This window comes from Balaenoptera acutorostrata, chromosome 2, assembly GCF_949987535.1.
Source record: "Balaenoptera acutorostrata chromosome 2, mBalAcu1.1, whole genome shotgun sequence".
In the NCBI taxonomy this organism is placed as follows: domain Eukaryota; kingdom Metazoa; phylum Chordata; class Mammalia; order Artiodactyla; family Balaenopteridae; genus Balaenoptera; species Balaenoptera acutorostrata.
Window position 1 is genome coordinate 180,224,793 of NC_080065.1, and position 26,223 is coordinate 180,251,015.

General features: G+C 52.0%; 2 protein-coding genes across 2 annotated transcripts in view; one reads left to right on the top strand and one right to left on the bottom strand.

Moving 5' to 3' along the window:
• Positions 1–9,187, top strand: part of FBN3 (fibrillin 3) — a 64,795-nt gene extending 55,608 nt beyond the window's left edge. The window contains exons 63-67 of the mRNA XM_057540464.1: positions 3,455–3,583; positions 3,672–3,791; positions 5,240–5,474; positions 6,233–6,383; positions 8,855–9,187. Coding sequence (XP_057396447.1) covers positions 3,455–3,583; positions 3,672–3,791; positions 5,240–5,474; positions 6,233–6,383; positions 8,855–9,187 — 968 coding nt within the window. The remainder of the gene's footprint in view (positions 1–3,454; positions 3,584–3,671; positions 3,792–5,239; positions 5,475–6,232; positions 6,384–8,854) is intronic.
• Positions 9,188–10,493: 1,306 nt separating this feature from the next.
• Positions 10,494–14,411, bottom strand: CCL25 (C-C motif chemokine ligand 25). Its single transcript, XM_057541510.1, has 5 exons — positions 14,339–14,411; positions 12,621–12,738; positions 12,409–12,545; positions 11,956–12,075; positions 10,494–10,560 (listed from the first exon to the last, which is right to left on the bottom strand). Exons 1-5 carry the CDS (start codon positions 14,409–14,411, stop codon positions 10,526–10,528), a joined length of 483 nt encoding a protein of 160 aa, XP_057397493.1. The 3' UTR covers positions 10,494–10,525.
• Between the last annotated feature and the right edge of the window lie 11,812 nt (positions 14,412–26,223).

Below are 26,223 nucleotides of genomic sequence, written 5' to 3' on the forward strand. Positions count from 1 at the left end.
AGCCATCATCACATAGTTACAAAATTTTTTTCTTGTGATGAGAACTCTTAATATATACTCTCTTAGCAACTTTCAAACATACAGTACAGTATTATTTTTTTTTCCTTAACAGATTTTTTAATTTAATTTTTATTTTATATTGGGGTATAGTTGATTTACAATGTTGTGTTAGTTTCAGGTGTACAGCAAAGTGAATCAGTAATACATATACACATATTTATTCTTTTTCAGATTCTTTTCCCATATAGGGTTATTACAGAATATTGAGTGGAGTTCCCTGTGCTATACAGTAGGTCTTCGTTGATTATCTATTTTTGTGTGTGTATATGTTAATCCCAAACTCCTAATTCATCCCTCCCCCTCACCTTTCCCCTTTGGTAACCATAAATTAGTTTTCTAAGTCTGTGAGTCTGTTTCTGTTTTGTAAATAAGTTCATTTGTATCATCTTTTTAGATTCCACATGTAAGTAATATCATATAATATCTGTCATTCTCTGACTTACTTTGCTTAGTATGATAATCTCTAGGTCCATCCACGTTGCTGCAAATGGCATTATCTCATTCAATGCAGTATTATTTTTTAATTTTAATTTTATTTTTGGCTGCGTTGGGTCTTCATTGCTGTGCACAGGCTTTCTCTAGTTGCGGCGAGCGGGGACTACTCTTTGTTGCAGTGCGTGGGCTTCTCACTGTGGTGGCTTCTCTTGTTGCGGAGCATGGGCTCTAGGCGCGCGGGCTTCAGTAGTTGTGGCATGCGGGCTCAGTAGTTGTGGCTCCTGGACTCTAGAGCTCAGGCTCAGTAGTTGTGACGCACGGGATTAGTTGCTCCACAGCATGTGGGATATTCCCAGACCAGGGCTCGAACCCGTGTCCCCTGCATTGGCAGGCAGATTCTTAACCACTGCACCACCAGGGAAGCCCTCAATGCAGTATTATTAACCACAGTCACCAAGCTGTACATTACATCCCATGACTTATTTATTTTATAACTGGAAGTTTGTACCTTTGACCCCCCTTCACCCCTTTCAATCACCCCCCAAACCCTCCTCTGGCAACCACGAGTCTGTTCTCTGTATCTGTGAGCTTGGCTTTCTTGTTTTGTTTTTAGATTCCACATATAAGTGGGATCACACGGCATTTGTCTTTCTCTGTCTGACTGATTTCATCTTAGCAAAATACCCACAAGGTCCAACCACGTTATCACAAATGGCAGGATAGCCTTCTTTTTTATAGCTGAATAATATTCCACTGTACGTATATAACACATTTTCTTTATTCATCCATCTTTGGATACTTAGATTGTTCCCAGGTCTTGGCTATTCTGAATAATGCTGCAGTGAACGTAGGGGTGCAGATATCTTTTCGAGTTAGTGTTTTCATTTTCTTTGGATAAATACACCCAGAAGTGGAATTGCTAGGTGGGCTGCAGGAATAATGGCAAGCCTCACTGAAAGGGGAAAGATTTGAAGGAGGTGAAGGAGTGAGCCGTGTGCATATCTGTGGGAGGAGTGAGCATTCCTAGCCACGAAATGACTGGCATTTCTCCTTTTTCTGTACAGTCATTTTCCCTCCTTCCTAAGGTGAGCACACTTACTATGGCATTTGTGTGTGTGCAGCTGTATGCGTGTGCACACAGAGGCTTAGAAGCCCCATGCCCCAATGCCTCTTGTACCCAAGAGAGATTCCAGGTTCCCACAGGGATGTGCCTGGTGTCAAGAATCTCCATACTCAGTAAAGAAGATGTGGTGTGTATATATACAGTGGAATACTACTCAGCCATAAAAAAGTATGAAATAATGCCATTTGCAGCAACATGGATGGACCAAGAGATTATCATACTAAGTGAAGTTAGTCAGACAAAGACAAATACCATATGATATCACTTATATGTGGACTCTAAAATATAATACAAATGAACTTATTTACAAAACAGAAACGAACTCACAGACATAGAGAACAGACCTGTGGTTGCCAAGGGGGAGGGGAGGGATGGAGTGGGAGTTTGGGACTAGCAGATACAAACTATTATATATAGAATGGATAAACAACAAGGTCCTACTGTATAGCACAGTGAAGTATTGGTATAGTCAATATCACTCAATAAACCGTAATGGAAAAGAATATATTTATGTATAACTGAATCACTTTGCTGTACACCAGAAACTAATACAACATTGTAAATCAACTATACTTCAATAAAATAAATTTTTAAAACTTAAAAAAAAAATCTCTGTAGTCAAGGAATCCTAAATTAGGGTTCCCCCTAGAAATGTATGGTTCATTCTCCATGACCCCAATCCCAATGCAATTTACCGCCATGACCACCATAGCAATGTTGCCTGGTAACCAGGCCTGTCTTAGCTCGGGCTGCCATGACAAAATATCATAGACTGGGTAGCTTAAAAAACAGACATTGCTCACAGTCTGGAGGCTCTAAGTCCAAGATTAACATGCTAACAGGGTCAGGTTCTGATGAGGGCCTCTTCCTGGCTTGCAGACAGCCACCTTCCTCCTGTGTCCTCACGTGGTAGGGAGAGAACAAGAGTAAAGCTCTTTGGTGTCTCTTCTTATAAGGGCACCAATCCCATCAGGAGGGCCCCACCCTCATGACCTCTTCTAACCCTAATCACCTCCCAAAGGTCTCGCCTCCTAATACCATCACTCTGGGGGTTAGGGTTTCAACGTGGGAATTTGGCAGTGGTGGCATTGGGTGGGGGGACACACACATTCAATCCATAACTCTGGCTGACATCCCACAATTGTCAGGTTTCCATGAGGACAGAGTGCAACAGTTACCCCAGGTCATTTTCCCACAGAGAAGGAAAAGGGGTTTTGTTAAATCTTTTACTCTTAGGGTGAGCACTGTCCCAGTGCTTCATGTGATTAGGTTAATTTAATTCTCACAAAACACAATGAGGTAGATATTATCATCTCCATGCTACAGCTGACGAAACTGAGGCACAGAGAGGGTAAGTCGGTTGCCCTACGTCACACAGCACTGAGGTGGTAGAGATGAGATTCAAAGTCCTACATGTGCGTGATCTCAAGTGTTTGTGACAGTTCTGTGAAGTGGGAACTGTTATGGATCTCCTTTCACAGAGAGGGAAACTGAGGCCCAGAGAAGTTAAGATTTGCCTGGGGGACTTCCCTGGCTGTCCAGTGGTTGAGACTCTGCGCTTCCAAAGCAGGGGCTGTGTGTTCGATCCCTGGTCTGGGAACTAAGATCCTGCAAGCTTCATGGTGCAGCCAAAAAATATGTGTGTGTGTGTATATATATATATATACACATATATATACACACACACATATATATATATATATATATATATATGTGTGTATATATATATAAGAGATTTGCCTGGAACAGTTGATCAGGTGGTAGGCCTAGTATCGTGGTGCCCGACATGAACCCCCTAACCAGCAGGTGGCCCTGCCCGTTCTCTGTCCTCTGCAGACAATGACGAGTGCTTGGCCCAGCCTGGCCCATGTGGCACCCGTGGACACTGCCACAATGCCCCAGGCAGCTTCAGCTGTGAGTGCTATCAAGGCTTCACCCTGGACAGCTCAGGCCATGGCTGCAAAGGTAGAACCGGGCTTTGGGTGGGGTCTAGGCCCTGGGGGTGGTCCTGAGGGCCACCTGGCAAGCCTTCTCTCCTCTCGGCGTCTCACAGATGTGGATGAATGTGACGGGCCTCATCGCTGCCAGCACGGCTGCCAGAACGAGCTGGGGGGTTACCGCTGTGGCTGCCCCCAGGGCTTCACCCCACACTCCCAGTGGGGCCAGTGTGTGGGTGAGCGGTGGGGGCCGGGAGGAAGCCGACCCCCCAAGCAGAATCTGTCCAAAGCGGGCGACTGGGAACTACCCCCATGGCAGGATGTTGTGATAAGCACAACTACCTCAAGGTCCGATGGGCTGGTCTGGAAGGTAGTTAGTTCCCTGCTGCTGGGCAGGCTGGGGAGTCAAGGGTCTGCAGAGTCAGCCTGGCAAAGTGGTGGCCGTTTCTTAGGGAGTGATGGTCTGGAGGGCTCAGTGGAGAAAGATTCTGAGATGATATCTTTGATCACTGGGAAAGGGGTGCTGGGATTGATTAGTGATGTCTGCCATGGATGTGGCAACGGAAATGGGTGCATGCATGCTGCATCTTTTGTCATAGCTGTTGCAGACGCCCTTGGTTTGGGGGACTAGCCTTCTGCCTTCCCTCCAACCTTCCCCACTGCACCCTTCTGTTTGCTGCTCCAGGGCCTCCCAATGACAGCCTCGTCCTCACCACCTCTCTTTGTTCCTCCTCTGCAGTCTGGTCTTCACTCTGTACCCATGTAGGGACCACTGTCCTGCATCCTGTCCATCACCTCTCCTCAGATTTCGCCTTCCACCTCCTCTGCTCTGGGCACCACTGCCTGCCCGTCCTGGACTCTCCACCCACGGCCTCTGTGACTCAGCTTTCCCCTCCCTCCCACTGCCTCGGCACTGCCTTCTCTCCAGCTCCTCCTCCTGCCCCTCCTGGTGGGTCCTCAGCTAAGTTCTCCGTCTTTTCCTCTGTCCCACGGCATTCGCCCCCTGGGGACCCCACACACCATTGCCTCTGCTGCCAATCCCTCTTTCTCAGCCTACTCCACAGTTACTCATTCATTCCTTCGGCGACGGTTTGCCCAGGACCCGTGGATACGGAAGTGAGCCAAGATCATACTCCATCCCTGCCCTCCTATTGTCCAGTCTTTCGGGGGAGACAGGGATTAATTAGGCCAGTGGTTCTCAGCTGGGCACCATTTTGAAGTGTCTTGGAGACATTTTTGATGGTCACAACTGGGCGCTGGGTGCTCCTGGCATCTAGTGGGTGGGCACCAGGGGCGCTGCTCAACACCCTGCAGGGTGCAGGACGGCCGCCATCACAGAGACTGAAACAGCCCCTAATGAGAACAGTGCCAAGGTGGGGAAACCTTGTTCTAGACCATCCCACCGTTGAACATTCCTGGGAAGTTTTGAGAAATGCTTCAAAGGAGAATTACAGGATGGGGAGGGGGGGCGCTGGGGGGGCGGATAAAGGAGTGTAGGGGACAGCAGACCTAGTCCAGAGGCTCACCGGGAGCTTGATGGAGGTTTTGACCTTGGGCTGGCCTTGGGCTCTGAAGGAGGAACCAGAGTTGCCACGTGGGGACGGGAGGGATGCAGGTGGAGGGATCTGGAGATGCGAAGGCTGCCCCCTGCCCCTCCCCCCGTCCTCCCCCTCCCCCTCCACAGACAAGAACGAGTGTGTCCTGTCACCCGCGGCCTGCGGCAGCGCCTCCTGCCACAACATGCTGGGCGGCTTCCGCTGCGTCTGCCCCTCCGGCTTTGACTTCAACCAGGCCCTCGGGGGCTGCCAGGACGTGGATGAGTGTGCGGTGCGGGGCGGCCCCTGTAGCTACAGCTGTGCCAACACCCCCGGCGGCTTCCTGTGCGGCTGCCCCCGAGGCTACTTCCGGGCTGGGCAAGGGTGAGGGGCTTGAGCGGGGTGGACACAGACACCCGAACCCTGGCCGTGCACGCGCGCACGCACACACACACGGGCCTGTGCACACGTTCACGTACATACGTGTGCACGGAGAAATGGGTGCAGTGGACTTCCCCGGTGGTCCAGTGGTTAAGACTCTGCGCTTCCACTGCAGGGGGCGTGGGTTTGATCCTGGTCGGGGAGATCCTAAGATCCCACATGCTACACACGCCGCGTGGCCAAAACAAAACCAAAACCAAAACAAAACAGAGAAATGGGTGCAGAGGCCCAGTGGCACCTGTACCTGTGGACGCACAAGCTCACACCCCACGTGGAGTAATTGTCCTGTATGTGCTTAGTGCAGGATGCACGCCTCCCTGTAATACACATGAGTGTGTGTGAGGCTCACACCTGTGCCAACATGCCCGGGCACCCTCATTCATATATCCCAATGTGCACATGCGTGCAAGCCCATGTCAGCATCCAGGGTGCACGCAGGCTCATACACGCATACGCCCCTGGGTACACTCAGGTACATCCTACACCCCTGCATGCATGCAGGTTCACACCTACACCCAGGAAAGCCAAGGGATGCACACACACACGTGTAGGCACATGCAAATCCGCACTGGCACCTTGGTACACTCGTAGTTGCCCCCACGGGCAGAGTGGCTCCAAATGGAGTGTAGGGGGTGGGAGGGTGGGAGGGGAGGTCCCGTCAGCCTGCCCCTGAAGACTTGCCCACCCCTGTCCTGGCCCAGGCACTGTGTCTCTGGCCTGGGCTTCAGCCCTGGACCTCAGGATGCCCCAGATGAGGAGGAGCCGCTCTCACCCGAAGCCTGCTATGAATGCAAGATCAACGGCCAGCCCCCTCGTGACCGGCCACGGCGCAGCCCCCATGGGGACTATCAGGTGCCATGGGGAATGCACTGGGCATGGGGCACAGTGAGTGGCAGGGACAGCCAGGGAACCGGCCAGGGGTAAGAGGACCAGGCTCCATGTCACAGCTTGTCCCCTAAATCATGGTGCCTTTCTGGGTCTTCCTGTAGTTCCTCAGCCTGAGGATTCCCCTTGGGAGCTCTCTGGGGGACACAGGCCCCCAAGCACCCCACCTTGCTCCAGATGAGAAGTCAGGCACCTCCCACACAGGCCCTGGGTGTGATGCCTCCCGTGGATCCCTTCCATGGAGCTTCAATGCAGGAAAAATGCCTTGGGCCCCCCAACCCTGCCTGCACCCTGGAACTTGTCACCTGTCACCTCCTGGCTGGCACAGCCCTCCCTCAGAGCCCCTCTGGATTTAGCACCAATAGCGCTCAGAGCAGCTAGCTTAACCCCTTCCATCATCTCCTTTCTTCAGACCCTCTGCACCTCTTTCCTGCACCCACAATGCTCCTGGAGCTATGCTCAGGCCTCCTGAACGCTCCTTGTCTCTCCCCCACCCCACCCGCCATGCTCTCAAGAACAGTAGAGCAGTCCTGTGGTTTAGTCCCTCTGTCCCCTGGGGCCACTTCAGCTATGACCCTGACCCCACCAGGTTGTGCAGGGAGGGCAGTTTTGTCACAAATTCAGCTTGCTTGTCCTTCAGCTGAAAAGTCCTTGAGGCCACTGCTGGCTGGTCTTGCCACTATCCCCCAAAGAATCTGAAAGCTAAACATTTATTAAGCACCTGCTGGATACACGTGCTGCTCCAAGCATTCTGCATTCATTCACAACCTCTCAATGTTTACAACAGCCCTGGGAGGTGTAGGTACCACTATCATCCTCATTTTACAGATGGGGAAACTGAGGCTCAGAGAGGTTAGGTCACATGCCCAAGTTATAGAACTAAAAACTGGCAGAGCAGGATGGCAGTCATCCCGGGCCCCTCTGCACCCACCACCTTCTGAGGTCATTACTTTCTGTTATTTCAAAAAAAAAAATCACTGAGCACAGAAGCCATTACCCACATCTGGAACCAAACTCCTTCATTCCATAGATTTTACTGAACACCTACTGTGTGCTGGACTCATAGTGAACAACCAAAAAAATGGAGCAACAGTGAACAACACATAAAACACACACACAAAAAAAGTCCCTGTCCCCATAGGACTGATATTCTAATAGAGAGACAGACAAGAAATATGTAAAACACATCTTATTTTGTAACATGTGATAAATATGATACATGATAAATGCTATGGGGAAAAAAATGAAGGCAGAAGTGGGACAGGAATGCTGGGTCTGAGGGGCTCTCAATAGTAGATTATCTAAATATGAATGTTCCTTTGCTTTCCTTTTCCTTCTAGTTGTTTCCCCTTTCTGGGAAAAAGAGTGTGTGTACATATTATTCCCATTGTTACTGTTATTTTTGTAAGCATCACAGGGATAGGGCCCAGTGTCTGTCAGGTTTGCCACTGTGTCACCAGCCCTTGGTACTCAGTAAGAGTGAGTGGAGAGGTTGTCAGGGCTCCTGGCATGGACACAAGCAGATCTGGGCAGAGGCAGGCTGGGTCCTGTGGCTTTGCCTGCAATACCCACGGATTGCCAGCAGGTGTCAGTAAGAGCACATGTCTGAGCAGCAGTCCTGGTGAAGGGCTGGGAAACAAGAATAGTTTTCACTTTCATGCAACAGCAAAACACTCCATCAGCATGTAAATTAGGCAGAACAGACAGCTCTGCCCAGAGCAAAGAATAAGAAAGCACAGATAACCTCCTGTGGGATTGGATACATCACCCAGCCCCCATCAGCCTGCCTTTGAGGTTTGCTGGCTTATTCAGGGCCCTGTCCGGCTGCCAGGACCAGGAAGCATTCCGAGGAGCTCAGATAAAGAGGGGTTTGTCATCTGCACACAGGGGGGCTCTCAGAGAGCCCAGATGCAGGAAGTGCAGCCGGCCTCCAGGAACCGGATAGCTACTGAGCAGCTCCTCTGTATGGCCCAGCAGGGTCTTGTGTTTCTCTCGCTGTGTCTGGGGCTGGCTCGTGCTGCAAGGCCCTTGGTCATAATTCCAGCCACCCCAGACCACCTTTGAGTGACCTTGGGTGCTTTGGGGCCAGATGCCATCTGACTGCCTCCCAGTCTGGGTATCTGAGGGAAAATTCTCCATTTCCTCCACCAGGCTGGGGATCTAACTAAGGCCCCTCAGTTGAAACAAGGGGTCTGGAGTCAGCCTGTGAAAAAGTTTGCTTGCCACCTGGGAAATAGCCTCCACCTCCATCCTCTACTATAGCCCAAGCTGACCATTGGTCTTGTGGGTGGGGAGGGCTAGACAGGAGTCAAGGGCAGGGAGTGGTCCGTGTTTTCCTCCATTTTAGAGATTGCCTAAAATTCTCCTCTTGGCCCCCTACCCACCGCATTCTGATTTCTCCCAGCCCCTGCCATCATCCACCTGGTCTTTCTCCCCAGGCGAGCCTGGCCAGCCTTGATTCGGAGGCTCCGCTGACCTTGGGCCTGAACCTCTCCCGCCTGGGCCGGGCCGAGCACATCCTGGAGCTGCGGCCGGCGCTGGAGGGTCTGGGGGGCCGCGTCCGCTACATCATTGCCCGTGGCAACGAGCAAGGTTTCTTCCGCATGCATCACCTCCGCGGCCTCAGCTCCCTGCAGCTGGGGCGTCGGAGACCGGGGCCTGGAACCTACCAGCTGGAGGTGGTGAGCGTGGCTGGGACCTGGGGCACCCAGCCAGAGTGGGGGCCGGCAGGCCGGGCCTTGCGGCTAAAGGTGCAGCTGCAGCTCATGTAGTCCAGAGGCACCCATGCCTCCCACCTGGCCCCAGGCCCCTGCCGCAGCCCGCTTTCCAGACTCACCACCTCGGCACCGCCCCGCCCCTGCCTCCTTCCACAGGATGTCACTCTGTTTGCTATACCCCTTCCCCACCCCCCCGCCCCCAGGAGACCCTTGACAAGCCCTGGCGTCGATGGGTCCCAGGGTCCCTATGTGGTCCTCCTCTCCAGAGGCGGGAGATTCTAGAGCTGGGAGGGATCAATCCCTGGCGGCAGTGGCCGACCAGGTGGAACCCCAAAACTCAGGAAGAGCGAAATGCTATCCTATGACCTCAAGCTAGCCCAGCCTCTATCCGAGGGACCCCACCATTCGGTGTTTCCTAGAGACAGCTGGCAGCTGCTGTGGCCTGCCCCCTCCACTTCAACGGCCAGGGTCAAGGAGGGCCCTGGGTTTCACTGTATCTGGTCAGTCTCAGGCTTAAACTTCTGCACTGCACGGGGGCTCAGCCCTGGGGGTTGGCGGGACATGGGAACGGCTGGCTAGGGTGGGCCTAGGGCTCGTCCCTCCCAGCAGAAGGGCCCACGGGGCCCCAGCCAGAGTTGCTGACACGCAGCCATGTTCGTCCCCACGGGGAGCTGGGCTAGGGTTCTGAGGATGCTTTTCTATCAGAAGTAGAGACAACAATAAAGTTATTTTGGGTTAAGTCTGTCCCTTGGCAAGTTCTGGCAGTAAGTAGACGCTGCCCTTGGCAGGGCCGGGCAAGGCTCACGTGGCGGGGGAGCAGGAGGCCCCAGGAGGGCAGCAGCTTTGGAAAGGATGTACTTCTGCCTAGGGTTCCGAAGAGAAAGTGTGTACGGGAGAGGTGGGTGAAGACCATCCTGCACCTGGGGGTGGGGGACACCATCCCAGGGTGCAGGTAGGTTCTGCCAACTTCAGACCTGGGAGTTTGGCACAAAGCCAGGCTGCAAGTGGCAACCGTTGGATCCCTTGTGGGTTCACCATTACTGATAATAATGGCTCATGATCCCTGACCCCATACTATGTACCAGGCACCATTCTAAGTACTGTACAATTACTGACCCATTCAGTCCTTGTGACTGAGTCCAAGCTCATACCACTCGCCACATGACAGGCCAGTAAATCGAGAGACGAGTTGTTGGGACAAGGAATAGCGACTTTATTCGGAAAGCCAGCAAACCAAGAAGGTGGTGGACTCGTGCCCCAAAGAACCATCTTGCCTGCGTTAGAATTCAGGCTTCTTTTATACAAAAAGGGGAGGGAGTAAAGTCAAACCAATTTCCTTGTTCTGGTCAGCTTCTGGAGGGGATGTGTTCATTTCTTCCTTCCTGCAGACATTCACAGGTGGGCCTGGCCTGGATGTTTCCTGTGAGCTAAACAAAGGTATTTTAGCTTAGTGCTCATTACCTGGGAAGCAGGGTTCCTGGCCCAAGATGGGCCATTATGTATAATTTAAGCTTATAGGCAACATCCCTTTAGTGATTAACTTGTAATAGAATATAAAAAGTTCTTCCCTATTACATCATCACTATGACCCCATGGAATCGATACTGTTGTTCTCATCCCCATTTTACAGATAGGAAGACTGAGGCTCAGAGAGGTTAAGTGACTTGGCCGAGGTGACACCAGATTACAGGTAGAAGAACCAGATTCAAAGGTGGGCAGCCATGCCAGTGTCCTGGCTCCATCCTGCCTGGCTCCAGGTTGGACTGGATCTATTGAATTTGATGGCTGAGCTCAGTGGACGGGATACTCACTGTGTTAACATGTAGCTTGTGCGTGTGCTGTATGTCACAAACGGCAGTGTATTTAGTCCCCACAAACTTGTATGAGGCAGGCAGTGTTATCATCTCTGCTTTACAGCGGGGAGACCGAGGCTCAGAAAGTTTATGGCATCTGCTCTGGGTACCCGCACAGTGTAGTGGGGCGTGGAAGTTCCTTTGAGTCTGCACCCTGGCCCCAGGCCCCAGTGCTCAGCGCCCCAGGCTGAGAGCACAGATCCTGGGGTGGGAGGGGATCACGTGGGTTTCAACACAGGCTGGGGACTCGCACCCCACAATGAAAGGTGACAGAGACAGGAATGACATCCCACCAATGGTTTATTTAAAAGTTTCAGAGAAGCACATCCTGGGAGAGAACTGAAGCTTTGCAAAGACCCAGAGGGACACAGGCAGGTGTGTCCCTACAGGTAGGCAACTATAGTGATGGTTCTTTCCAAGAATCGTTGCCCAGGCAGGTATGACTCTGGTGCCTGGAGCAGGCACGGGGCTTGAAATAACAGAGCTCCCTTGTTCCAGCTATCTGAGGAGCAGGAGGTAGCAGGGTGACAGGGAGGGAACTGATGCAGCCTCAGGTGCGGGGATTGAGATTTGCCCTGAAGCACAGAGGGGCTGGGGCAGCCGAGGCTGCAGGGTGATAACTGTGGCATACAGAGGTCCAGCCCATCTCATGCTGGCTGATCCTAGAGAAGTGCGGGCTCATGGTCCTGCAGGAGGGACGGGAAGGGGGCTGGAGTGGAGTCAGGGGCCCTGAAGTTTTTGGTCCACACACTTGGCGTTTCATTTCAGCACTTGCCAGAGCCCCCTGGGCCGGAGCAGGGTAATGAACAGTCCTCTAGGACCCTCCCGTGTGAATCTGTGGGGCTGACCACAGAGCCTGCCCTCCGTGGTCCTGGAGGTGAGTCCTCTGACCCAGTCTGGACTGATCAGGAGTCCTCATTCCTCAGCAGTGATGAGGGGAGGAATGGTCACATGCTCAAGAGTCCTGACCTGGATTAGCTGTTGTCAGGAGGGAGGTTTTCCTCTTGCTGCTTCTGGTGGGACCACTAAACTTCGACAATGGTAGCGTGGAGGTTCCAGAGCTCAACTTCCTCACCCCAGAATGAGGGACTGTCAGAGAGAAGGCAAGAGAAATAGATAAGAGCTCCACCAATACCTTTGGAGCACCTGGATCCAGCCCAGCCTGATGCCGCCCGTTGGGTGGTTATTTGAGCCAATGAGTTTCCCATTTGCTTGTATTTTCCATCTCTAGCAATTGCAGGTGTCTTGACTAAAAGAGCTGCACGTTCACTCAGCCTCCCACTCACAAGCCACTGACTCTTATTGGGGTGCAGGCAGCTGTCAGATGCTGGCCTGCCATCCCCTCCTTTGGGGGTTGAGAAGCTCAGGGGCCCGCAGCAGGGAGGGTGGGCCCCTTAGATTTTGGGCTGGGGTCTCACCCACCTTGGAAGTTTCTCCGGGTGCCGTGGTGGGGCTTTAACTGGGTCTTCCTCCGAGCATCCAGGATCTTCATCCCAATCTGCACCCACCTGGTCCCTGGCTTCCCACATACCATCTTGTTTTTGTGGGGGAAGAAGAATCTGCAGGGATGGGGGTGTAAGCGGGGAGCAAAGTTGCGTGAGAGTCCCCACCCCCTCCCCCATGGTCCCACTCACATCACCGCAGGCAGGTTGCAGCTCCCGCTCACGTCCTGGCGATGGTAACTCTGGGCGTACCGGAGCATGGACCGTCTTGCTGGGCCGTGGTAGGCCAGGCAGCAGTCCTCAAAAGCACCTGTGACCACACAGCCGCCCACAGGCTCGCATCTCTACGCGTGCGTGTGGGGCTGCGCATGCGCTCTTCAGGAACGCCCACAGCCTTGGGCACCCGCGAGCCCGCACGCACGCCACAACCGTCCCACGCCCTGTGGAGGCCCGGGGACAGCCCAGACGGTAAGGAGGCCGTTCGGCTCACCTTTGGTCCTTGATAAGGGGACAGGAAGCGGGAGTTGGAGAGGGCCCCGCAGGCCCCTGCTGGGTAGGGCCCAGGACCACGAAATAAATGGGGGACCAAGGCCATTTCCATTCCTGCTCTGGGTCGGAGGGCAAGGAGGGGCTGCAGCGCCCTGAGAAGGGGAGGGGGGCGTGGTTGGAGGAGGAGGAGGTGCTGGTGCCAGAAGGTTCTGGAAGAATGAGCAGGTAGAATGAGCAGAGGATGAATTAATGTGGAGACGGTGCTGGGCCTTCAGGATCCTCTGGGATCCGTCCCTCTGCCCACCCGTGCCTCCAGGGGCCACATCTCAGTTCTGGGAGGGCCGTGGGGAGGGCTTGGAGGCTCCCTCCATCCGCCACCTTGACCCCGAGAGCAAGGGGCAGTGGAGTCAGATGGACCCTGTGTTGCAGTGCCAGGCAGGCAGTTCCCCGGGGCTGGGGGCCCCTCTGACCTCAGGATCAAAGGGCCCAGGCTGGGCCTGGCGCCTGAAATGGGCCTCTAATAGCAGGACAATGGGAACGAAGCCCAGCCCCCTCCTGGGCAAAGGGTAAGGTCTGCTGGGGGCAGGGCTAGGGCCTCTCAGACCTAATGAGGGGCAGGTGGGTGGGGCCATGGGGCTTCCACCTGGCCAGGGGCCCTGCTTGGCCGGCTGCTGGGGCTCAGCTGCCTCCTCGGGCCCACCGGGATGCAGAACACAGCGGCAGAGCTGGGGGACACGGGGGGCATCCAGAATAACCTTTGGTCACCAATATCCTCAAATGCCTACGCTAGGGAGAGGAGGAGAGGAATTCCCCATTGATAACAGTAATGGTTATCAATGTTGCTGCCAGGCACTGGGCCAAGAGTTTTGCAGGAATCAGCCCATCAGATCCTCATGTCCCGTCTCTGCAACAGGAGTTTGGAGCCCCACTTTGCCGATGAGGAAACTGGGGCTCATAAATGCTGAGTAGCAACTCTCAGCCGGACCGCACAGATAGCCGGAGTAGGGGAAGCTGAGATGGAGACCCATGTTTGTTGGTCTCCCAGGTTCTGATCTCAACCCCTACCCCTGGCTCTGCAGGTTCAGGTCACTGCAGTGTGTCCCTGGGGGTAAGTGGCCCCACTCCGCACAGTCCCTGGGCTGGCTGGAGTCCAGAGGGAGGCCTTGGGTCATGGACTGTGGAGGAGCCACCCAGGGGCTCTGAAAGGAGGGGCTGAGGACCATGCACCCCTAAGGAGCTGCACAAATGCTGGGAGTTTTCGCATGCCTGCTGGGGGGAGCTGGCCACCCGAGAATGAATTCAATGGTGATGGGATGGGGGAGGCTTCTGGAGGAGGAGACAGGCACATGCTAGGGGAGGCACGAGAAGGATGGGGAGAGGGGCACTCCAGGGGGGAGGGTAGGTATTGTCTGAGACAGTACCTTGAGCGTGGACAGTGGGAGCCCAGGCACCCACGAAGCAGACCACCAGGCAGACCAGGAGCCACGGATTCATAGTGCAGGCTGGTCCTCCTCCTCCGGCGCCTTGAGGGTTAACTAGGAAGCGGGAGTAGGTGGTTGATGAGGACCCAACATGGGCAGTGGCAGGCATGGGAGCACCCCCATCTCAAGCCAGGGCCCTCTGCAAGGGAGGCAGGTGGCATAGGATGGGGACAAGTGTGCTGGAGGGACCTGCTGCTGGTCGGGGCGGGGAGGACTCACCAAAGCCAGTGGGGTCCCTGGAGCCGGTACCTGCTGAAGTGGACCCAAGCTCTCCTGCCTGCCAGGCCAGCAGGCTTCACCCTTTATAGATGGAGCCCCGCCCTGCCGCTCCCTCCCCACCTCCTCTCCCACTCCACCCCTGGGCTTCTCCCTCCCTCCCTGCCCTCCTCTGTTTTCCCCATTTCTTTCTAGCTCCTCTCTCCAATGTCAGGATGCACCTGTTGGAAGTTGGGTGCGAGGGGGCAAAAGGACCCAAATCAGAGAGCTGGGCAGGAAACAATGACACCTTCAACTAAGTACTCGGACGGGGGGGACAGACAGGGATTTGGCTCCTTCAGTGATGAGAGGTGGACGGGTGCAGGTGGACAGACGCAGCCTTGACCTCAACCAGCCCCCCTGAAGGCTCACGTGCCCCCTATCCCAGGCCCCTCAGCCAGCTTTCTCCCTGAAGGGTCCTTTCTCCTCCTTGTCCTGGCCCCTCTCTTGCTGCACCTCTAGGTGGATACTGGCTTCCCAGGGGCAGGACCCAGGCAGCCTAGAGCGGGGGGGGGACAGCCTCCACCTTTGCTCCCCACTCCCAAGCCGCCTGTTGCCATGGGGCCCAGACTTCACTGCATTTTTCTCTCCTTCCACACAATGGGATGACTTATCGTGTCACAGAAAAGCCCTGTTTTTGAGAACAGGCAAACCCATAGAAATAGAAAGTAAAATCAGTTGTTGCCATGGGCTGAGAGGAGGGGAGAATGGGGGAGGGGGTGAGGGCGAAAGGGAAGGTATGGGTTTCTTTTTGCTCTGAAATTAGATGGTGGTGATGGTCAAGGGACTCTGTGAATATAGTAAACACCACGGAATGGTACACTTTCAATGGGTGATGTTGGCGAAGATAATCAATATTAAGATTAGAAAGGAGTTTGGGGACTTCCCTGGTGGCGCAGTGGTTAAGAGCCCACCTGCCAATGCAGGGGACATGGGTTCAATCCCTGGTCTGGGAAGATCCCACATGCCACGGAGCAACTGAGCCCATGCACCAGAACTACTGCTCTCTAGAGTCCGCGAGCCACAACTGCTGAGGCCTGCGCGCCCTAGAGCCCGTGCTCTGCAGCAAGAGAAGCCACCACAATGAGAAGCCCGTGCACCACAATGAAGAGTAGCCCCCGCTCGCCGCAACTAGAGAAACCCCGTGCGGAGCAACGAAGACCCAACAAAAAACAAATTAGTTAATTTAAAAAAAAAGAAAAGAATAGAAAGGAGTTTTATTTGAGCCAAACTGAGGACTAGACCAGAAGCCCGCTTCCCAGAGTACTCTGAGAAACTGCTCCGGAGAAGCAGGGTTTTCAGGGCAGTTTTATATCTTGTCAGAACAAAGAATATTAAACAAGTCGGGGAGACATTTCTTCAAGGTTTCAGAAAAACAGACCAGCATGTACACAGCGAGTCAGTATGACCTTGGCACCTGGAAGGGAGTCTTATCATCAAAGGAGGACCAGTCGTGGCATCCCAGGAAGAGGGGTTTTAATCTTTATTTTTAACATGGACATTCTTTACTTCTGGTCAATGTGCCCTTTTCTTTAATAATTAAAGCAGACTGCAGTGTATGTTTGATAGGCCACAAACAGGCTATTTTAGTTAGCATAAAATGCAAGTTAACTCATGTATAAGCCAGAATGGCTTCCCTATATCTCAATATGTAAAAATTTCTTTTATCAGTGCAATGTATGGAACATGAATTTTTCCTAATATTACATTGAGAATAATCTCAATAAAACTGTTATTAACGACCACAACAATAAAGCAATGCTCCGGTTTTGGAAGAAAAGCGGGAGCCCCAGGTAACCACGCAGGCAGGAAGCAAAGCAAAACCCATCTGGAAGTAGTTCCTTTTTCTCCTGGGTTAGCGCGGCCCACCTGGAACAGGAGTGTGGGGATCTGGGTGGCGGGGTGGGGAGCGTCGGGGAAGGGGAAGGGGGTTCTGCAGAGACCTCGCAGCTGATTGCTTTTAACTTTTTATTGTCCGCATCCTTAGCTATGGACCACCCTGAGTATTTATGACACTCTGTACCGCCTTCTCATCTCTCGCGCTCCACCAGGAGGCCCTGGCAGGGGGTGGGGCACGCCACCCACTCCCTGGGGTCTGGCCGGGTGGGTGGGGCTTAGCACAGCGGGCGGGGCCTGATGAAAGGCACTGGGCGCCGGGGCGGGGCTTTCTCTGTGGGGTTTAGGCCAGGCCGGGGCTTATGGGGCCCCGCCCCGCCCCTCCAGAGCCGCGGAGACTCGCGGCCAGGCTAGCGGTCCTGTGCCGGTGGCAGTGGCTGCTCCCGGGGTGGGTGAGGCTGGGCCAGGACGCGGCTCCGCGTGGCTGAGGGCGTGGGGACGCGGCGTGGCGGGCCGGGGCCAGCCTCCCCGCTGCGGCCCACTGCCCCTGCCTGCCTCGCCAGCGGTCAGCGGCCAAGACGTGGCGTTACGAAACCTTGGCTGAGGACCCCCGTGAGCGAGCCCACCTCCCTGCACCTCACAGTTTGTCCCACCGGCAGACTTGACGGGGAGGAAGGGGTGAGAGGAACCAGCACGCGCGCGGGGCAGACAGGGATTGTGCGCTCTTGGACCCGGCTCAGAACCCAGGTGTCCCGGCAGTGGACGGGATGCTTAGGGACTAAAGGCTCTGGGTTGAAACCCAGAGTTCGGAGGACCGCAGTTGCTTCACGGTCAGGGCTAAATTGGGAGAGGGGAAGCCTCCATTCCTACAGCTGCTGGAGGCATTAAGGGTAAACTGCTTCCAGCAAGGGGACTCTCTTCTCCGCACGTGTGAACCGGGCACAGAGGACAGACGCTTCCTCCCGGTCACCAGCTCAGAGCATGGGGCCGTTGTGCGTGGCCTCCAGCCTGCAGCTGAGCCAGACGCAGGGGCTGACCACACCCCAAGGTCTGCAGGGCAGGCTGCAGTGCCCCCGGGGTGGGGGAGGGGTGGGCAAGGGCACAGCTCAGCTCGGGGCGCCTCTAGTGGGTGCACACAGATGGCTGTACTGCAGAGTGGGGCAGCCAGTGGGCTTGGTGAGGGGAAATTACAACCACTGCCTTTGGAGTGAGCTCCTCTGGGGCGGACTGAATACCGGCTCCCTCTCATTTCTCTGCTGGAGGAACTTCCCAGGTGCTCAACGGCTGACCCACTTTTACAGAGAAGGAGACCGAGGGTCAGAGAGGCCAAGTCGGACTTCCCTGGCGGTCCAGTGGTTAAGACTCCACACTTGCAATGCAGGGGTTGCGGGTTCGATCCCTGGTCAGGGAACTAAGATCCCACATGCCGCGCGGCACATCCAAAATGAAAAAACACAGAGAGGCCAAGTCATTCCCCCTTCTAACTTTTTATTCTTGGCCAGGAAAATCCGACTTTTATTTCTTAAATATTGTGAAGGAAAGGGGGACAGCTCCCTAATGGGGGAAGGCCATTGAGCAGAGCTCATCAGAAAGGATGCTGAGGAAGCACCACCAGCTGAAGTAGGGGTCCTCCTGCAGTTGCTTTTGCATCAGACCCCCACCCCCCCACCCCAGTGCTGCCTACCACCCTCCTGAACCTACGGTGCCTTCAGGGCCCAGCTCGGGTGGCCTCTGAGAGAAGCAGCTGGGAACCCACCCCCCAACAACTCCACATAGTCGTGCATCTCATGGGGAGCATACCAGACCCTGGGTGCCCTGTCTGCCAGACCTGGACTCCTGTTGTACCCAGCTGCCTTTCACTCTGGTCCTGATGCAGAGTGGTTACCAGGCAACTGGAGGAAGGAGGAAAAATTGGTGGGTTTTTTTTTTTTTAAGGATGCCTTGCAAGCCTCTGGCCTGACTTTCAGGGACTTGGTTTCTAGACTGGCCCTGTGGGACCCATTTCACTGTGTTCCCGATGTGGATGGCCCTGCTGCCTCCTGAAAGGCCGGCCTTGAAGGGCTTCCCTCCCCAGACTTACCAGCTGCCTCTGGGTTCCAGGGGACCTGGGTGGGGAACTTGGGCTACCAGCACTGGTCGTGGCCTTGGCCTCGGCCCTTGTGCTTCTCCTGCTCCTACTGGACACGTGGGGGCTGAGCCAGCTGGGGCCGGGGCAGGGGCAAGGGTGACATAGGGAGCGAGGGTGGTGAGCCCTGAGGAGAGGGTCCCATAGGGTTGTGAGTCCCTCTTTGAAGCTACTGAGCTCCACTCACAGCCTCCACACAGGTATTCTGGGCACCTCTTACATACCAGCCACGTGCTAAGTCCTGGGGTGACCGCAGTGAGCAAGGAGATGTGTCCCAGGCATGGAAGTTGACGGTGATGTCACTGATCCTCACCAGACACCTGTTTGGGGCCATTTGTTATCTCGTTCATTCAACAGACATGTAGCGCGTGCCTGCTGTATGCCAGGCACTGGGCTGGGTACCAGGGTAAGCAGTGCAGAACAGACAGGTAGCAAATAGCGAAGCAAGGTGTGACAGGGAGACTCTGGGGATGGGTTGGGCTCCTCTAAAGAGAGTGACTTGAGGTGACAGCAAACCCTATGGGATTAATATTTATCCCCACTTGACAGGGAAAGAAACAATCAGCTGAGGTCCAGAGAGGTTAAGTTACCTGACCAAGTAAGCAGGGGGTCAGATTCCAAGTCCAGGTCTGACTCCATTCCACATATACTGCTTGGGTGCTGTATTAAGTTTGTCTTTTTTTTTTTTTCAATGATGTATTTTATTTAACCCTATCCAAGATAGTATCATTTTAACATATAATCAAATCAAAATGATTTATGAGATATTTTCCCTTTTAAGTCTTCAAAACATGGCTTACTGTACATTTCCAGTACATTTCAAGTGCTAAATAGCCACATGTGGCTGGTGTCTATATTACTGGAGAATGCATTTCCAGCCACAGGTAACAGTCAATTCGAAATTTTACATTGTTTCTTTTTCCTTTTATTTATTTTTCTGTGAAAATTTTTATCAGTAAGGATAATTAACAATACCAAAACAATACAAATCACCTCAAAATATAAATTGGTGAAACAATGGTAATACACACAATGTAACATTATATAGCTATCCAAAAGTTGTCAAAAACTAAGATGGAAAAATGCTCATTAAACATTAACACAGATCATTAACAAATAGGTACAACAGAATCTCATATTTATTTCTTAAAGTCTAAATGCATAAAAATATGAAAATGTTTGCAGTAGTTATTACCACTAAGTGTTAAGATGAATGCTCCGAAATCTTCTTGGTGTTTTCCTGTATTCTCCCAGTTTTTCCTTACAATAAACATGCGTTACTTTTGCAATTAGAAAAAAAGGGAGGGGGAGGTTTGGGAGTAAATTTGACAAATCATTTTTTGCTGTACTGAGTCCCTAGCAAGTTCTCCCCCAAGACTGCCACCCTCAAACCTTAGTAACTCAGCTACTAATTCAAATCGCTATAGAAGTGGTGCTGTTATGAAGACTGATATTTTTGATGAGTTTTTTTCTACTTCAGCGTTAAATTCTTTAGCAGATGACACATTAGACTTACCTCATTTTGATGAGTATCTGTTTGAGAATTGTTGAATGCTTGTTAACTCTTTTTAGTTTAATATTTATTATTACTGTTGGAAAAATTTACTATGTTTTTAGGTAGTGTTTACACACTGGCCTCATCATGAACAAAATGTAAGCTACTGAAGGTTTTACCTTTGGTTATGCCCACAAAGCATGTGATCTGTTTCACAAATTTAAATGATGAAGAATTTGTTCTCCTTGTTGGCTTCATTTTGTGTTTGTAGGAGAATGAGGATTTCAAAATGTTAAAAATGAAAAGTAGTTTATAGTTTCTGGCAGTTTGTACAGTTGGGTACATTAAATTTCTACATTTAAAATTTTAGTTACGTTGGTTCAGGAAAAACACTAGTTGATACAAACCTAAGTCATTGTATATGATACATGAACACGTGACTGTTTTGCTAATGGTTCTGTGGTCTTCCATAAGAGCCTAAGCCTGTCTCTTCTACCAGTAGAGTGGTGTAGAATGTAAGCTTCCCCTCATACAACTTGTCTCCTCTTTCTCTCTTTACAAAGGATGGCAGGAAACTTGTTACTAGAACTTTATATAATGTTAAGTGATCAAAAAAATGATCTGTAAGAGGAAAAAGTAACCTATTTTTGTGTTGATGTGCTTAGAGTTTATGTTATAAGTATCATCTTTCTCCCCCAAGACATTTATTTCTGTAACCAAAGTGGGACACCATCTAACAGTAATATTTTGGGAGAAATAGCCAGTGCATGTAAGGCTTGCATATGTTGGATTCTACTATAAATGAAACATTAATTCATTTAAACCTCAACGTTCCTATGAGCAAGGTACTCTTATCACTTTTAACAGATAAGGAAACAGCACAGAACGAGTAAGTTGTAGAGCTGGGATTGAGTAGAGTGGTTACTACAGTGCTTGAACTTAATATATGTTCTACCTCTAGCTTCATTTCCTTTTATTTTTTATTAAGACATTTTTGTTTAAAGCAGTTTAATTTTCCCAGCAAAATTGAAAGGAAGGTGCAGAGATTTACCATATACCCCCTGCTCCCACACATGCATTGCCTTCCCCATTATCGACATGCCGCATCTCATAGGTATGTTTGTTACCATTAATGAACTGACACATCATTATCATCCAAAGCCCATAGTCTGCATTTGGGTTCACTCCTGCTGTTGTATATTCTATGGGTTTGGACAAATGTATAATGACACGTACCCACCATTATTGTGTCATACAGAGTATTTCACTGCTTGAAAAATCCTCTGTGCTCCCAGCATGTGTTTTTTATTGATGTTTTGACAGCCGGGGCCTTGCTGATCCTGGAAGTACTACCCCTCCCAGGGCTAGCAGATCCCAAAAGATAGTAAATGACTTCCTAATAAGGGCACCTTTCATATGCAAACCAGACAATCCAGAGCCCATACCCTAACCCCCTCGTCTATCAGGCTCTCACACTCAGGGCCACTATCCTCCAGCCCTGATCACCCCAGGGCCAGGTGCCAGACAACTAGGGACAGTCTCTGTACCCCAGAGCCTGCTGGAATTATTCAAACTAGCCAGTCCTAAGCCTGCTTACCCCGCCTCACTCAATCCTTCCCACAGCAATCACAATAAAGCCTCTTGCCCACATCTCCCCCTCGCTCCCTCTGCCTCCTGACTGGCCCTGGTGCTTCCCTGTGTGGCCCTGCACGGCACAGTGTGTGCCCGCTCTTCCTGGGCTCTGTGAGTAACAAAGTGCCTTTTCAGTGGCAATCGTCTCCTGATCTGTTGGCCTCACCATACCTGAATAATTATAAAACCTACAGTTTAAAACAGGTGTCAAGGGGGACTTCCCTGGCGGTCCAGCGGTTAAGACTCTGCGCTTCCAATGCAGGGGGGGTGGGTTCGATCCCTGATTGGGAACTAAGATCCCACATGCTGTGCGGCACAGCCAAAAACTAAAATAAATAAAAATAAATAAAACAGGTGTCAAGTGATATGCAGAGAGTTGGAGACAGAGGGCAGTAACAGATGCATCACTCCCCACATGGGGCTCACAGCTGGTGGGGGAGATGTTCGTGGGATGCTGCAAGGCTACATGATCAGCATTCTAGAGAAACATTCACAGGCAGGCTGTAGGGGTTCAGAGGGCACCCTATCAGGTCTCCAGAGGGAATAACTTGAATGGAGACCTGAAGACAAGCAGGTGTTAGAGGCCAGATGGAGCAGGACACCAGAGAGACCTGCCAAGTTCAGGATGGCTGGGGACCGGAGGTGCGGGGGTTGGATAGTGGAAGATGAGGTGGGAGGGGACAGGCTATTCAGGGCCTCACGTGCTGAGCTAAGAAGGGCCACCTTCATCCAGAGGGCGCTGGGGCGCTGCTGAGGGATTTAGCCAGAGGGAGGGTTGTGGTCAGGCCTGTGTCACAGCTCTGCCAAGGTCACGTGGAAGATGCACTGGAGGGGCATCAGCTCAGGCACAAGAAGACTCAACAGTCACCAGGCTGTCTTCCCAGGAGGGCTGTGGGGAAGCCTCTTTCCCAATGCTTCTCATGCCCTACCTTAGCAAGAAGTAACTCAGGAAATATTTACCGAGGTCTACTATGTGCCAGGTTGGGTAGTTAGAGCAGTGACAAGACAGACTGGTGCCTACTGTCGTGGAGAGTTTTCATTTTTGTTTTTCTAACAAAGGGGTTGCAATAGCATGTGAGGAATGCTAACATGATGCAAAACAGGGACCCAGAAGAGAGAAAAAAAACCAAATAAAGTCAGAAACAAAAGTGGGGACATAACTACTGAGCTTTAGAAATAAATAAAAAAGGATTATAAGAGAATACTATGAACAACTGTACACCAACAAATTAGATAGCCTCAGTGAAACTGGCAAACTGCTAAAGACAAACTACCAAAACGGACTCAAGAAGAAATAGAAAATCTGAAAAGACCTATAACAAGTAAGAAGATTGAGTCAGTAATCAAAAACCTCCCAACAAAGAAAAGTCCAGGACCAGATGGCTTCACTGGTTCATTCTACCAAACATTTAAAGAAGAATTAACACCAATCCTTCTCAAACTCTTCCCAGGAAAAAGAGGAGGGAACATTTCCTAACTCATTCATTCTCTGAGGTCAGCATTACCCTAATACGAAAGCCAGACAAAGTCATCACAAGAAAACTACAGACCAATAACCCTAATGAACATAGATGCAAAAATCCTCAACAAAATACTAGCAAACCAAATCTAGGAGAATATTAAAAGGATTATACACTTGACTAAGTAGATTTATCACAGGAACGCAAGGGTGGTTCAATAAATGAAAATCCATCAATTAATACACCACATTAATAAAATGAAGGAAAAATGATCCTCTCAATTGTTGTAGAAAAAGTATTTGACAAAATCTAACACCCTTTTATGATAAAAAAAAAATTCAACAAACTAGGAATAGAAGGAGATTCGATGCAATCCCTATGAGAATATCAATGACCATTTTGGTTTTTCACAAAAATAGAAAAGCGGATCCTAAAATTCATATGGAATTGCAGGGGACCCTCAATAGCCAAGAAAATGGAAGCCTAGAACCACCAGTGCTACTGACCTGTGGGTCTGGATACTTTTGTGTTATGTTTTGCGTTGTGCTGTCAAGGGCCGCCCTGTGCATTATAGGATATTGAACAGCATCCCTGGCCACCACCCACTAGATGCCGCTAAGCATTGTTTCCTGGTTGTGACAACCCAAAATGCCCCTAGACAAAAGTCCCTGTCTCCCCTGCCCCCTGCTGAGAACAACTGCTCTAGTGAGAAATCGGGGGACCCAAGTGTCACTTCTGTCTCACGTGCCGTGTTGCTGAGTGCGTATGTGTGTTTTAAGTGCCACGCTGTTTGGCCCTGATCCCTCAGCTGTTAATAGTGAATACTGCAACCACAACTGTAAATCTGCCTGCTGCGTGTCAAGTCCTGTGCTGATGAATTCTATATCCACTGCCAGGTCCTGTACTGATGAATTTTATGTACAACCCATTTTGTGTCTGTCATCTCTGTGACAAGAGCATTTTCCCAAGGTTCTGTCCCTGATCCTTTTTTGGGAGGGCTGAGGCTGCACAAACCCTGCTTTGGTATTTTAGCTGTTGATGAAAGAGTTTGAGATGCCTCATAGACTATATGTCTGTTTGGCTGTGAACTTCTGCCAACTCAAGACGTATGGCTATAAAAATGAGATGTTTTCTCCTAGGGAGGAGGGGAAAAGAATTGGTCCAGGACATGTTGGAGAATGTGGGAAGCCTTTCAAAGTCAACTACGTGAAGCAAGGATTAGGGCTTTTTGGTCTTTACGTGCATAACTTTTTTTTTTTTTAATTTGGGCAGAAAAAGTGATTATTTTGTCTGTTTCTCCATCTCAGTGTTCTAAGCCTGAGAAGGTCTGGTCCACCCAAGCCCTGACTCCTGGTATTCTCTTACAGTCACGGAGGGCCGAAGTCCTAAAATCAAGGTGTCGGCAGGGCTGGTTCCTTCTGGAGGCTCTAGGGGAGAATGGGCTTCCTTGCCTTTTCCAGTTTCCAGCAGCCGCCTGCAAGCCTTGGCTCCTGGCCGCTTCCTCCATCTTCAAAGCCAGCAGTATAGCATCTTCAAATCTCTCTCTGACCTCTGCTTCTGTTATCACATCTCCTTCTCAGACCCAGACCCTCCTGCCTCCCTGTCATAAGGACCACCATGATTGACGCTGGGGCCGCTGGATAATCCAGGATCATCTCCCATCTCCAGGCGTGATTAACTTAATCACACCTGCAAAGTCCCTTTTGCTGTGTAAGGTCACATATTCCCAGGTTCTGGGGGTCAGGACGCAGACATCTTGCGGGAAGGGCATTATTTAGCCTACCACAGCACCCATGGGGGTCAACCTCCTAAGGGGGGTGGGGAACACTCCTGGGGGCAAGTGATGTGTAGACTCAGTTCTGGAAGATGGCAGGTAGGGAGGGGGATGGGGGCAGAGAGTTCCAGGTAGAGGGAACAGGGCACATAAAACGGGAGGCTCCCTGAGTACCTGACCTGGATGTGACCTGAGGGCCCTTAACATCAGCACAGGAGCCTGGTCGAGGGCACAGCTGCCCAAGTCTGGAGAGAGATTTGGTTGTCACAGTTGGGGTGCGGAGGTGGGGGGCCAGAGAGGCTGCTACACATCCTGCAATGCATGGGGTTCTGTCTCCACCAGGAAGAATCCTCTGGCCCTAACATCAGCGGGAAGCCCCACTGCGGCCACTTTCTGGCCCTGTCTCTCAGAACCCAGAGGGGCTTCTCCCCTTCTCTCCGCATGGAGGGTTTCTGCTCAGCAACCTGTGGCCTGTCTACCCCTACCCCACCTTTCTGGGGAAAAGCTGTTTCTACTTCCTCCTGACCCTTGGCCCGCCCCAGAACGGAAGCCTGTGTGTGGGCTGAAGGCTCCTACCTCTGGAATGTGAGGCCCTGGGAGGGAGACAGAGCTGAGGAGCAGTGCTTTCTCCCTGCCCCCCGCTCCACATCCCCACCCCAGGCCTGACCTACTCTGACCTCTGGGTCTCTGCAGCACCGGGAAGGGAAGGGAGTCAGACGGTGTGCTAAGGACACTGCATCCGTCATTGGACGGGGAACAATCTAGTTCACCCAAGGGACACTAGACAGCAGGTGACAGGGCTCGTGACAGGAGGAGGGGTGAGTTGGGGCGGGGGTTCCCCCCTCCAGCTCCTTGTTGCCGCCACCCTACAGGGCTCAGGTGGGTGACGTCCCTCAAATACGGGCCCCTTGAGTCCGACGGGTCTTCCTTGGGTCTGGGCAGGAGTGGGTGCCCATCTCACCCGCTGAGGAGGGGAGCCCTGATGGGGTGGGGGGGACAGAGCGGGGTGGGCTCTGCCGCGACATGGTGAAACCGGGCTGGTGTCTTACTGCCGTTGGCCCTTGAGAGCAAGTTGGCTTCTGCTTCAGCAGACCTTTGACACCTACTGGGTGCCAGGCTCCGTGCTGGCCGCTGGGGGTGATAAGGCCAGCAGTTCCCTCAAAGAGCCCGCAGAGGCTGGGGAGGGCGGGGCTCTCACTCTGCTGACCGCTGAACCGAGAGCCAAACCCTGTGACGGCGCCCCATCTC

What these genes read in the sequence shown, in the direction of transcription:
- CCL25 (XM_057541510.1), bottom strand. Translation starts at nt 14,411, where the DNA reads ATGAATCCGTGGCTCCTGGTCTGCCTGGTGGTCTGCTTCGTGGGTGCC. An exon ending in TCCCACTGTCCACGCTCAAG is followed by an intron (nt 12,739 to 14,338) that starts GTACTGTCTCAG and finishes GTGTGGTCACAG; the next exon opens with GTGCTTTTGAGGACTGCTGC. An exon ending in CCTGACAACAGCTAATCCAG is followed by an intron (nt 10,561 to 11,955) that starts GTCAGGACTCTT and finishes ACCTTTGTTTAG; the next exon opens with CTCACAGGAAACATCCAGGC.